The 13,967-nt window shown below is 41.4% G+C and overlaps 2 protein-coding genes across 4 annotated transcripts in view; one reads left to right on the forward strand and one right to left on the reverse strand.

Annotated features, from left to right (window-relative positions):
• The window catches only part of IFT140 (intraflagellar transport 140), an 88,780-nt gene that overhangs the window by 31,818 nt on the left and 42,995 nt on the right, over positions 1 to 13,967 (reverse strand). The gene's annotated exons all lie outside the window — the stretch shown is intronic.
• TMEM204 (transmembrane protein 204) overlaps positions 1 to 13,967 on the forward strand; it is a 34,501-nt gene that overhangs the window by 9,379 nt on the left and 11,155 nt on the right. The window contains exon 2 of the mRNA XM_035130445.3: positions 3,916 to 4,071. Coding sequence (XP_034986336.1) covers positions 3,916 to 4,071 — 156 coding nt within the window. The remainder of the gene's footprint in view (positions 1 to 3,915; positions 4,072 to 13,967) is intronic.

Below are 13,967 nucleotides of genomic sequence, written 5' to 3' on the forward strand. Positions count from 1 at the left end.
CAATGCCTGGAAGTTTGCCTTACAAGTGTCTCCTTTTCAAAATAAACAAAAGTATTACCCTTCTGATACTGCATTCTCATGCTTTTAAAAGTCATGGGTGTGACTCCTCCAAGCACAGCTGCATCTTCTAAGAAGTAAAGTGGGAAAGTATACCTTACTGGCTTACCCTTGCTTCTGAATAACAACACCATAGTTGCTAGAAATGAGCTGTTTGATGGGAGTGGTAGGCTGACCCAGAAATATAGTTTGAAGTACAGATGGAAAGGCCCTGAACACATTGCAGCAGCAGGGAAGACATAAAGTAGTCCAGAAAGGAGGTTTCTAGAGCACAGACAACAGAGCCAGGCTACCCAAGTCCAGGGACAGCTATACCTGGCAAGCCACAAGTATTCTCAGAATATGAACCTGTTCCTTCAACAGCACTGCAATCCCAGTCAGAACAGGCCATTCACCTAGTTCCCAAAACCACCCACCTGCAGCACCTGTCTTATTAGCCTCAGTCTATTGCCCCTACTCAATCATTGCTGTCAGACATAAATCCAACACTTTTGCAGCCTCTTCTGATTCAGATGGAATGGAGAGACAGAGCTGTGTGTTATTGGGATATTAGCACCTTGACACTCACTTAGTACCAGAGCTTCTTGTATGGAAATCTTGATGAGGGAGTCAGGGGATCTGACATGGATCTTAAAGGAAGACTTTCCAAATGGTCAATGCAAGAGGAATCAGGGGCTTATCAACAACGTATCATGACATATGGGAAACCCATCAACAATTAGTTTTTAATGTAGAAGGCACAGCAGATTAAAAAATTCCAAAACAAGAAGGTGGGCCCCCTGAAATACTTTTGTCAGAGTGACAACACTGAACAATAGGTTGAGATGCTAATGATTACTGGAAATGCCACTGGTGATTGTGTGGAGCTTATACAAAGTCACAAGAAAAGAAAAGAAAAAAGAGTGTTTGCAATGGTTACAAGGATGCTGTTTGTTAAGTTCAAGGATATTATAAAGGTTGCAACAAAGCCAAAATGAAATCATAAATGGGCAAAACAACCAGCCTTTAATGCAAAAATATTATATAACAGAGATGTAGATGAGGAGGAAATATGCAAGTTTGCAAGAGACATGTAGCAGCTATAACAATATAACAACAATTATCTGGGACAAGAGAGAAGATATGATAACCATCTTCAAATATCTAAAAGGCTAGAGGATGGAGAGAAAAATAAATCTGCTGCTCCAGAAGGTAGGACCTGAACCAATGGATTTGAGTTACAAGAAAGGAGATTCCAACTAAAGATCAGGAAGAACTTTCTGATAGTAAGAGCTGTTTGCCAGCAGAATAGACTCCCAAAAGATGGCCATCTGTCATGTACGATCTAGTTGAAATTCTTGCAATTCTATGATTCAAATGCAGTGTGGAGATACAATATCTTTAGAAAACTCATGAACTTGTCTACTGCAAATCAAAGTGGAACTACACTTTAAAGAGTGTATTTCACATCTTGAAAATATATAGCTCGTTCCTAATCAGTGTTTTTGACTTCTAGAAATACATGTAAACCTTCAAGTTAGAAGGGAGAAATTTTGGCTCTTTTCTGCATTTACATTCTCATCTCTTGATTGCTTTTTACAATTGTAAGGGTTTTTGAAAGGTTTTAAAAGGTGAGGGTCGAAAAAAATAGCAGAGCCTTCTAACTCATTGCATCCTAAGATGCACATGTAAATCTATATCAGATTCCCAGCCTCTAAAACAAGTTTTGCCCATTTTGTCTATATATATATATTACCGTGTTTCTCATATTATAAGACATGTCTTATATTTATTTTTTCCTCAAAAAAACACACTATGGCTTATTTTCAGGAGATGTCTTATTTTTTTCCTCCTCCTCCTGCCGCGGCCGGCATTGCTGCTGCGCCTATCACTATGTCTTATTTTCGGGGTATGGCTTATATTCCTTGAATGCTTAAAAATCCTGCTATGGCTTATTTTATGGGTATGTCTTAAAATATGAGAAACAGGGTAAATTCCCACCCTAACTGAGACCCATGTTGGTTTCATCTGTGTGCAGAGCAGATGGCAGAGACTTTAGTTAGAGGTGTGTTTGTTGGAGTGCTGCAAGGTAGGGGTTCCCCCACTGCATTATAGTATCTTCATACATAGGGAAGATTACTCACATTCTTATTGTTAATACAGGAAACTGTTTCACTTCAGGTCAGACAAATTGTCCATTCAAGCCAATATTACGTACTCTAACATATTGCAGGTCTCCAGGTTGTTAGGTTGGAAAGGGCAAATCTGTCAAGTTTGATTTCATAATTTTCTCATTTTTCTAATATTAAGCTCAGTTTTCTGCACATCCATATCACTTGCATTTTTAAAAAAGTTCTCATGAAAATTCATCAGCGAATTTATTCTATTATGCCAATTTTGCAAGCACCTTTCCCTCCCGTAATACATCTTTATATGTTATTTTCACTATGATATGAATTTTAATGCACACTTTACCCTAGTATATGCATTTTTACACACATTACTTGGCTGGACAACTGCACTGTAAAAGGAAGGGAAGGAAAGAAAAGTGCAATTTTTTTGAAGAATGGCTACATTTTAATTCTTGTATTATCTCAGAAAATCTGAATTGGGTAGGTTCGCTTTTAAATGCAAACTGAACTGAATTTCAACCCCATTCATAGTCTCAGAGATATTTCCCATTATTTGCTATGTGGTCCCTTTTAAACATATGGAATCAGTTTGACAAAAATAAATTTTGGATGCTTTAACATTCTAGTTTAAGTGGTTGACCAACAATTCCACTGTACAGGAGCATTTTATAAAACAAAACTCTGATTTTGGTTCTAGAAAGGTTTCCCTTCAAGTGCAGCCATTTGTATGGCAAGAAAATTCTACCTCATACCAGCAGGAAGCTAGAATGTTGCGCTGACACAGTGATGCTTATGAATCCTAGAGGGAGAGGAAGGAAAAGGATGAAAACAGGAAATCTACCAATGAAAAGAAAATAAGGAAAAATGCAGACCTTTTCAGCAAATGCTAATCCAGTGTAAAGTATTTCCTTTTAAATATCCACCGTGGATATAGCTGCTTGCATAAAAGATAAATGCACAATGTAAATACAAAAGTCAAGTATAAAACACTATAATTATTATAATGGCAACAGCAACCATCTCTTCTTTAAAAAATACCTGCATGTATAGTGGTGATATCCATAAAGATCAAGTGTGGTGGTTTTTCTAGCAAATTGCTATACACTACATATAAACCACAGAGCCTAGGGCTTGCCGATCAGAGGGTTGACGGTTCGAATCCCCACGACAGGGTGAGCTCCCGTTGCTCGGTCCCTGCTCCTGCCAACCTAGCAGTTCAAAGCACATTAAAGTGCAAGTAGATAAATAGGTACCACTCCAGCAGGAAGGTAAACGGCATTTCCGTGCACTGCTCTGGTTCGTCAGAAGCGGCTTAGTCATGCTGGACACTACCCGGAAGCTGTATGCCGGCTCCCTCAGGCAATAAAGCGAGATGAGCACCACAACCCCAGAGTTGTCTGCGACCGGAACGAACAGTCAGGGGTCCCTTTACCTTTACATCAGTCAGTGAGTCTGTTTATTAATGAGTAGTGTTTTAATCCTGATCTTCCACAGGATCTCAGAACACCAGAGTCCCTTCCCGATCTTTATCCTCATAGCCCACTTGAGAAGCTGAGAGATTGTAAACAACACACTTTTGTGATATTTATGTTAATCTCTTTGTCCTAACTTGCGAAGAAGTTTGAGCCAAGGTGCTTGTTAAGAAATCTGGGAGCACACAAGATTTTTCAGAAGGGACTGGAAATGGTTGGCTTCTTTCACATCCATGCTAATGAACTAATGCCCTTTTGCCTTTCGTTCCCCACAGTGCAGTTTGACATGATGCGAGCCTGTAACATGATTGCCACGGTGGCTCTGACAGCTGGCCAGCTCCTCTTTGTGTTGGGATTGGTAGAACTGCCCATTATCTCTCAGGATACCCAGTGGTGGGAAGAAGCCATAGCCGCGGTGTTCCAGCTTGCCAGTGAGTAATTTCTTTTTTCAAGTGCTAACTTATTAGAGTGAAATTTAACAATAAAATGTTCACAGTTCCACACTCTTATTCCCTGCGCACACTCAGTCCATATACAGTAACTTGAATTCACAAGCACCTTGGCTCAAACCCACACAAAACCCTCTCTCCCACTACATCTATTGCTGTTTCAAGTGCTCTGTAATATGGCTGAGCAAGTGCTGGTGCTGTGTATGACATTATCCGTGAAAAGCAAAAAAACTACCGCCACCCCAGTGCCTGAGCCTGTTTGTGTACTTCTTGTTCATTTCTTTTTAAAAATAGCATTGGTTGTGCACTCAATCCGGTTGCATTAAATCCACTCACTGCCCCACATTATAAAGACCAAGTAAGTACATGTGAAACAGTGTCACTGAACTTTTAAAAACACTTTAAGAACTCATAGATCTGTGCAAGCATGGTAAATCCAACTCAATCCTGATTCTTTCTTGGCATCTGAAAATCCTAGCTCTAGGCTAGGATTTCTGCATTAAGAGCTACTTGCAAGCCCCCTCCTTGAGTTGGATGCAGCTCTTTTCACGTTAACTCTTGCTCAAATCTCTCCTTTAATACTTCTTAGCCTGAAAGCATTGAGTTAATGATTTGGTAGAAGAGTTGACTAATTTAAAACAGATATGTAATGAAGATGGTCCTGAAAACTGTATGATCTATGGGGAATCACGTTAATCAGTTGAGTAAAAACTTAATTTGTGTAAGTTTGTGTTGATTAAGGAGGGTTGTTATGCAATCTACACAGCTTCCCCAGGTAAGCTCAACCAACCAGACCCTCCAGAGCAGATTTTAGGGACATGGAGGAGAGGGGAGAGAAACTGGATGCCCTGTTGTCCAAGTGCATTTCCATGGTGCAAAGAGGGAGTCATCATTAGATGTTGGCCCTAGTCATTTAGGACTCAAGAAAAAGGTTCTTTTCTCACTCACTATAGGTGTTAAATCAGTGATACACAAAGATAGGAAGATCATGTTTATCACTAATTACTGTGTTCATGAATTGCCATTATGATTTTCTCTTATCTATTTAACATTTACATAGAAATTATATGGGCTGTCTCTTGCAATTTCACAGCCTTTCCACCCTGCTGTTTCAACTACTTCAAATGGTTACAGTCTAGTGTTTTCTGTGCTGTGTGTGTGCATTTTAAAATTTGATTTCTGCCCCTTCCAAACTGCAGTAGAACGCAATTGTAGCAGCATTTTTCTCCAGAGTACTAATGACTATTTTCAGAACTTGTGTGCGTTTAATGAAAAAGCATCCTGTTCACATGTTATGAGGACACAAAAGGTTGCCTTATACCAGGTTAAACTCTCCTTTCAATCTAGCCCACTACTGTCTACTCTGACTGGCAGCAACTCTCCAGGGTCTCAGTCTTTTCTATCACATGCTATCTTGCCCTTTTAACTTGACATACCAGGGGCTGAACCTGGGACCTTCTGCATGCAAAGAAGGATAATTTGTGGATTGTATTGTGGTTTGTGTCTTAAGTAGGTGCTTCATTCATTTGCTTTTGTAAACCACATGGTAAGGAAAGTTTTCCTAACAGGCAGGATATACATTAAATAAATAAATCCCTGTGCTTGTCATATGATGAATGAGGAGGGGGCAATTTACACTGCCACCAGAGTGCTGGGCTTGGGGGAGAGGTTTAAATTCCAGTGTAGTCTCTAGTTTAATTTTTTATCCTTTTTGTTGCTGTCACAAAAATTAGTGGGGAGTGGGGAACAGAATAAAAATGCTGGGGGGACTGCATCGTTACCATTTCCTAAATTAATTTAATACAATATTTTACCATAAACCAATCATATAAAAATATATAAGTAGATAAAAATATACATCATAATTTATTGTTTTGATTTGTTAGACACTTTATTTGATCCATTCCAAACTGACTTACAACCAACTAAACAAATAAGTCACCCAACAGCAAAACTGAAAAAAGAGAAGCAGCAAAACAAAAAATAAATCTTCCCCAAGGGCCAAACTGAGACTCAGTTACAGCCCAAGTCCAAACTATGCTGAAATAACAGCATCTTGATTTGGTGGCAGGCAGGCAGGGAACTGACTAGATATTACAGGGCAAACAATTCCAGAAAGTGAGTACCATAGCTGCCAAGTTTTCCCTTTTCTCGCGAAGAAGCCTATTCAGCATAAGGGAAAATCCCTTTAAAAAAGGGATAACTTGGCAGCTATGGTGAGTACCACCACCAAGAAGAACCTGTTCTGTGTAGCTATCTGCCATATTACTATTACTATTATCTATATATATAAAAATGTGAAAATCGTGAAAATCCAGGTTCCACTTTTCTCCGTAACCGTTTGACCGATCGTCCTGAAATTTTGACACAACGATCCAGGCCACTCCCCGTGCGTTGTTGGGGGCAAAAATCCCTCAAATTGCACACCTGCGCAGGTACAGACCTGGTTTTCCACCAACTCAAACAGCGCCCTCAAGTGGAATTCCTCCCTCAGTACACCCCCTCCCTTCCTGTGAAATCTAAGCCACACCCACGAACCAAATGACATCATCATCAACCAAGCAACTGAAACCACGAAGGCGGCCATTATAAGACCACTAGGCCTTTGTTTTATGTAGGCCCCTGACAGGCCCGGGGAGGGGGGGAAACCCACAGCAATGCACTTGGGGGCACGGCAAGGGGTTGTTACTTTACCATTTAGCACCACTACCCCCCAAAAAAACCCAACATTGCCAAGTGGAGGTTGGGGCCTGCCTGGGGGTGGTGGTGGCACAGAACGCAGCACGGCCTTTGATTTATGTAGGCCCCTGCACGGCAAGGGGTTTTTACTTTACCATTTAGCAACACTACCCCCCCCCCAAATCCACAAGACAAAATACCATCCTTCAAAACATCATGAGATACACCGGTCATGGGGGGGGACGACAAACTGAATAGATCATGGATCGGGACACGTGGAGGCAGTCACAGGGATTAGCACAACACACCACACCCACAAACCCCGCCTCTGCCATGAGATCCTGTAAAACAGGGGGACTCTGAGGCTCAGGGGGGCCTCTACTTTACAGCCTAAAGACTAGGCCTCGGCTCCATTTTACAGACCAGGCCTCAGTCTACAGCCCTTTAAATACTATACCGAATGGAGCTCTGGATGGTAGGTGGGGGGAGGAGGAGCCCAAATAGGTCATGGGCTGACATAGGGTGGGGGGAGCAACTGTCCAACAACCACGAAAACAGCCATTCCACCCCCAAAGCCTAAGCCCAAAGCCTCTCCCAGCGGCTGCATTAATAAACGCCTAGCAGCATTAGGCAGTCATTCATCATTTCTCCTAACACGCACTTGGGGGCACAGCGAGGGGTTTTTGCTTTATAATTTAGTGGGCGTTGTGTCACATGCGAGGCTCCGACGGCCATTTTAAGCAAGGGCAGTCGTGCCCCTTTTAACCTAGGCTTTACTGTGTTTCTCCGAAAATAAAACACCGTCTTATATTTATTTTTCCTTTAAAAACCCCCACAGTGGCTTATTTTCAGGGGATGTCTTATTTTTTATTACGCGTCCAGCCTTACCTCTTCCTTGGGGCCCTCCAGAACTGCGCCTATCACTATGTCTTATATTCGGGGTATGGCTTATATTGCGCAAATGGTTAGAAATCCTGCTGTGGCTTATGTTATGGGTATGTCTTATTTTAGGAGAAACAGGGTATATCCTACAACTGAATGCAACCCTCTGCGTCTTTTTAAAAAAACAACCACCGTGCACTTTCTCTCCCCAGTTTAAGTCCTCAGATATTTGCAGTGCCCAGTCCCCCCCCCTCGATTTACAATCCCCTACCTTCCCCTTGCCACTTCCTGGTTTTTATGGAACTGAACAACTCGGGTGCTTCAGAACGCGCCTTCTGTTGCCAGGCCCTTACAGGGCCCGGGCCAGGTAGATAATGTGGCCCTGTTTTTACCCCTTTGTTACTTTTTTCATTTTACTGATTGTGAATATGCTGACCGAGGCCCCCTTTAAATTCGGAGGCCTGCGCCAAGTGGCCCATATGACCCCCCTCCTTCTGTCTGGGCCTGTCTGTTGCTAAGGGGCTGTGGGGCTTCGCTATTTTACCCCCCCCCCCTTCGGGATTTTTTAAGTAGTTCTCTGCGTCCCAGGGCACATCATCACCCCTGATCCTTAATCTAAATATATAGAAATGTTCACGATGCATGCACAGGGACCAATGTATGGAGATACAGGGGGAGGGGACAACAGAGGGCTCAGACAAAAGTAAATACTGGGAAATAGAACCCAGAACATAACAGTTATTTCTCCAAGGGTGGGGGCCAAGGTATGGAGATACATGGGGAGGGGCCAACACTCCCCAGGGACAACAGAAGGCTCAGACAAAAGTGCATGCTGGGAAATAGAACCCAGAACATAACAGTTCCTTCTCCAAGGGTGGGGGCCAAGGTATGGAGATACATGGAGGAGGGGCCAAAACTCCCCAGGGACAACAAAGGGAAGGGTATCCTACCGAAACACAGGGATGAGCCGGGGTGGAGGGAGGAGGGGCAGGATACGTCATGGATCGGGACAGGGTGTGGGGGGGATCACAGGAAAGAACCACAGCAACGCGTGGCCGGGTCAGCTAGTTATTAATAATAATTCTAACTTAGCCACCTTATACAAGGCAGCCTCTAGGCAACTTCTCAACTATCTTAACCAGCAGCAGGATACAGAGAAGAGCTCACAATGAAGATCTAAGTGTGAAAGTTCATAGGAGAGGAGGCAGTCCTTATACTCAGGTCCTCAAAACCAGCACTTTGAGCTGGTGTCAGGAAATGATTGGCAACCAGTGATGATGATACTATTCATTATTCTGTGATCAAAATTGTGACTGCTTGTAAATTATATGGGACAGTATGCTTAGCACAATGGTGCACAGAAGACAAGGCAGTGGCAGAGAAAGGTGAGGGCCAGGAAACACCATATGGCAAACTGTATACAGGAAGCACAGGACAGTAAAGGATAGAGCCAAAACCCAAAATTCCACCCCTGAGATTCAGGATGCATTTGAACAGCAGTTCTCCAATCTGTGCAAGCCACCGTCTATTCTGGATAAGTTAAACTGCTTGGAAACCTTTCAGCTATTCCCCAACCTCAACCCCCTCACTCCCTTTAAAAGCAGCCCGAAGCTCTCCTCCCCATTGCTCCATCCTCCTGCTGTCCAAACTACCCTCCTCTTCCCCCCCCCCCATGAAAAGGAAATGCATTCTGGCCCTGTTTAGATTTGTTGTTTCATTGACAAACAGTACAGTGGACAGCCGTGTGCCTTTCTTCTATCAAGGCTGCTAATTTTAGATTAGGCTGCTTTCCCCCTCTGTGCTACAGTCTGTTTTAAACACAGTCAGAGAGAGACTGAAGGGCGCCAGGATATCCCGACACAGGAGAAGGAAATGCCTGCTGTTACCTGTTATGCAAGCTGAACCTTGAAATCCTCAGTACTGGGAGGGAAAGAGAGAGAGAGAGAAGCCAGAATCAGAATGTTCAATGCAATCCTGCTAGGACAGACTCAAACGAGCACAGCAATTTTGATTCTTGAGCTCAAGGTGTGAAAAGCACAATTTGGCAGCCAATAGAGTTGGGAATATCAAACTACACTACTCCAAAGCCTCTGTTTTGCAAAGGTGATGCAATTGGTCCCATGAGAGGATGGAAAGAGGAGGAAGATAATGCCTGCCATCAGATGCACCAATCACCACTAGATGGGCTTCTATATTATCTACCTATTCATGATGCTTAAAGATAAATAAATGTTCCCATTCAGGAAGAAATTGATTTTGTTATTTATAACAATAGCTGTAAAATAGTAAAATAGTAATAAAAAGATTTTCCACAAAAGTCTTGTAATAAGTTACATGAAACACTTTTAAAAGTGTCATTAGCTTAACATAAGCCTGGACTGAAAATAAATTCTCCTAGACATTCAGGATGATTTGGCTGACAATTGTTGGTGCAGAACACGCTTGGATACAGAGCAAAGGAGGGCTGAAACCTCTGGTATGTTCATTTCAAATTTGGCCTCTTGGCATTCATTCTCTCTGTTCAGATGGGACAGATGTTGGAGGGTTAGTTTGTTTGTATAGTGGCCATATGCAGGATAGAGTTCCCTGACTGAACAGAGGAAAAACTAATGTGTTCCTTATGCTGGTTAGATTAAATGGATTTTTACAAAAGCTTTAATTGTTAAGTTAAATATCCAGAACTAAAACTTATGGGTTAGCATATTAGCTTGCTCTTGATCTAAGGGAAGCAATATAAGGCCCACAGTCATGTCTGGCCCACACTGTCCAATGCACCATGATGCACAACAGACAAGCATATGTGCTGCCTTGGTCTGCAGCTTCTATTTTATTTTGACAGGGGATGGCTGTCTGAAATAGCACACAGTCTAAAAGGCAAACAGTGCTAAGAACTTCTGAGAAAGAAGTATTTTTGAAGGCTTCAATATTATTCACAGCATTAGCTTATCTTTGTTATTGGACACCACGCTGGTATTTCACGGAACTCGCCCCACTGATTCTTCAATATTTTCAATCAATCTCTAGATTGGAGGGCCAACAATTGGCATATGAAAAACTGGAGTAACAATTCGGAAGACCCTTTGTGGATTAACCATTCTCTGCTCTCCATGCTTTAGCCTTTTCTTTTTATTCCACACTATGGTAATTTTGATGGATGCCATTCAGGGAGGACTGACAGAGAGGGAGTGTGATTATTCTTCAGGGGCACCTATATTATATAAAGTACTATAATCACAAAAATACTCTTAAATATTATTGCTTTTGCCATTTAAACTTAAATATATCAAAGTGTAATCCTTTGACTTACTTTGAATCTTGTTTGCATCCACCAACTCCCCATCCACCCCCAAATCATGAAACAGTACCCATGGGCTGGAGATAAGAGGAATATCTGGATAGGGAAAGTCCTGTAGTTCAGTATTAGAGCAGTCTTGGACATCTCATGAGAGACCACTGCCTGAAATCCTGGAGAATCTGCTGAGCTAGATGGATCAATGGTCTAACTCAGTATCCGATAGCTTCCTATGACCAAACTGTATTCTGGAACATAGGAAGCTATTTCTTCTTCCCATTCATTCAGCTTGCCCTCTTCCATACTAGCCTTGTCAAAAATTCTAAGAAAACCTCAATCGTGAAAGTAGACTATAAATAAAAATAATACGTACATTTATTCTGAAGGCAGAATTAGGGCATGTTTTATGGATAAACACACAAGTGGCAGGTCTTCTCTGATAGATTGTGTCCTTATTGATGCCATACTGAATGTGAAGAGAAGCAGGGTACAGTCTCATAAAAGGCTTGAGAAAAATGCTGACATAAAGCAGTGATCTCAAATCTTCTTCAGAGCACGAACGCTGAACTACAATTTGAAACATTGGGACCCACTTTTTTAAAAAAACCTTTAAAAACCCCCCACCATGCATGTTACCAACTTCTTGTTTCTTTCTTTAGGGTGACCAGATGCATCCTGTACCCTTTAGTACTTGTACAGAAGAGAGAACTTTGGAAGGCGTTGCATGTCACGCAGGTGTGTGCCTGCTAAAATTCTTTTATACACAACTATTAAAAGATACAGGAGGCTTCAACTCTGGTCACCCGTCTTCTTTAACAAACCAAACCAAAAATAAAGGATGGAATTGTGGCAATCCCACTGCAGCGGTACACCTTAGGTCAGGGCATGACCAACAGTGTAGACTACACAAAATCCAAGCCAGTATCTTATTTTCATCCTATCTTCATAGGCTGCAAACCATACAGCAAGTTTCCCAATCATCACACTGAAGAGAAGTCACACTTCAGAGAGAGTTGAGTATTTCAGTCATACCTCAAATACCCCAAACATAATAATGACCTTGGCAAGCACACAGTCACTTGTCAACACTCACCACACTGACGCTTACGATGGCTCCTAGCCCTGCATCATTTTTACTTCAGCCACCTGCGTGTGTCCTTGATAGAAGTGCATCCTTTTTTCTGTTCTTTTTTTCTTTTTAAAAAAATCTAACAAAATACAACCTTAGGAAACAGAGAGGAAGGAAAGAGTAGAGGAAGTGGTATTGCTCTGCCGGCTGCACAGGGATTCACACACAGTTCCAGAACTGTGCAGCCTCACACCTTACAGGAAAGAATTGTTTGCTTTGGAAAAGCATTGTGGTGAAAATGGAAGCAGTTTTGTGGACAGAGAGTTTTGAGTAAAAGCTCATAATTTTTACTTTAGAGGCTTTTCTTTATAGAGACAGAATTCTGAATAGCTTCTATGTTCTTCAAGTAGACAAGCTTTGCCTTTTACACTTGTTAATAAGTGAAAAGCCCCTGCAAATTCTGCTATCATGTACAATCAGCTTTGCTTTGAAAAAAATGTTCAGGAAATTTGAAGAAGTCAGCCTCACAGTACTCAAATAGTCTCCCATCAGCAAAGATCCTTCCAATTCCCTCCCCCAAGCAGTTTTGCAATTACTGTAAACAAAACTTTGAAAAATTAAATGGGAGGGGGGCAGGAGTCGGGGTCATATGTATGCAGAAACACATTTATATCCATAAAAGATATACACATACAACCCCCCCCCCCACCATACTGGCTGTTTCGATAACCATAAAACATATGCATGGTTTGGAGAAAGTAGACCAAGAAAGAAGTTTTTGTCCCTCTCTCAAAATGCACCCCTACCCTGGTCAGGGTCATTCAGTGAAGATGAGAAATCAAGGAGAGGCAGTGGTTTAGGAACCTCAGCAAGAGGTTCCTATTCTGCTTGTGGGCTTCCCATATGCATCTAGTTGGCCACTGTGGAAAACAGGATATCAGATTAGATGGCCCACTGGTCTGATCCAGCATGGCACTTCTTATATTTTTAATCCCATTTCATATGTGTTTATTGAATAATCAAGCTACAGTGGAAGAAGGGCGAATCAATGTAGTAATGCAGGCAGACATTCAAAGAAGGAGTCCCAGTTTTTCTTAAATTGCACCACTTTGCCACATTTCATAAAAAAAACAATATTCTCTCTGGCTGCAAGATACATAGCCAACATTTACTCTTTTTTGCCAAAATCTCAAATATTCAAATATTCTCTAAAGCACACACATATGTGTGTAAAATTTGAGCGTAATTTCTAAAGAAGATAATGCCCATTCTTAAATGTTTTTTTTCCATTATCTGAATGCAGTAATATACCTGCATTAATTTCTCAAGGCTCTCTCCTTCAGAGGTTTGATGGAAGATTCTAAAGTGCTTTTAAATGCTTTGCATAGGACTGGCTTCTTATGAAACACAACTGCAGATCATAGAGTATACATCTATTACACACCATATGAGAGAGAGACTGTAGTGTAGAGCAATCGGGCCCCATAATATTTGTCAACAAGTGAAGCAATGCTGAAGACCAAACTTGAAGAGACTTTAATTGTGTAAATGCAATTAACATACCAATTTTGTTTTAAAAATATTTCTGCTCTGCTCGTTGGTCCAGAAACATGCATTAGCAAAATATCACAATTTAAAACAGCAAGAGCAGCGCATAAGAGTTAAAACCACTTCTGCAGATAATTTAAAAACTTCAGATGTAAATACTGACTGATGTCAGTTAGTTCTTTTTTCAGTCTTAAATTCAGTTGTCAATATTTATTCAGTGATTTGCAATTTTAAAAAAACCCTATACCTATTTACCTGGGAGAAAACACCACTGAATTCAATAGGATTTAATTATGAGTAAATATGTAAATATGTGAGGAGGAATTAAAGAACCTTTTAATGAGGGTGAAAGAGGAGAGCGCAAAATATGGTCTGAAGCTCAACATCAAAAAAACTAAGATCATGACC

The sequence above is a fragment of the Zootoca vivipara genome, chromosome 13, assembly GCF_965207765.1.
Source record: "Zootoca vivipara chromosome 13, rZooViv2.hap1.1, whole genome shotgun sequence".
Taxonomy (NCBI): Eukaryota; Metazoa; Chordata; class Lepidosauria; order Squamata; family Lacertidae; genus Zootoca; species Zootoca vivipara.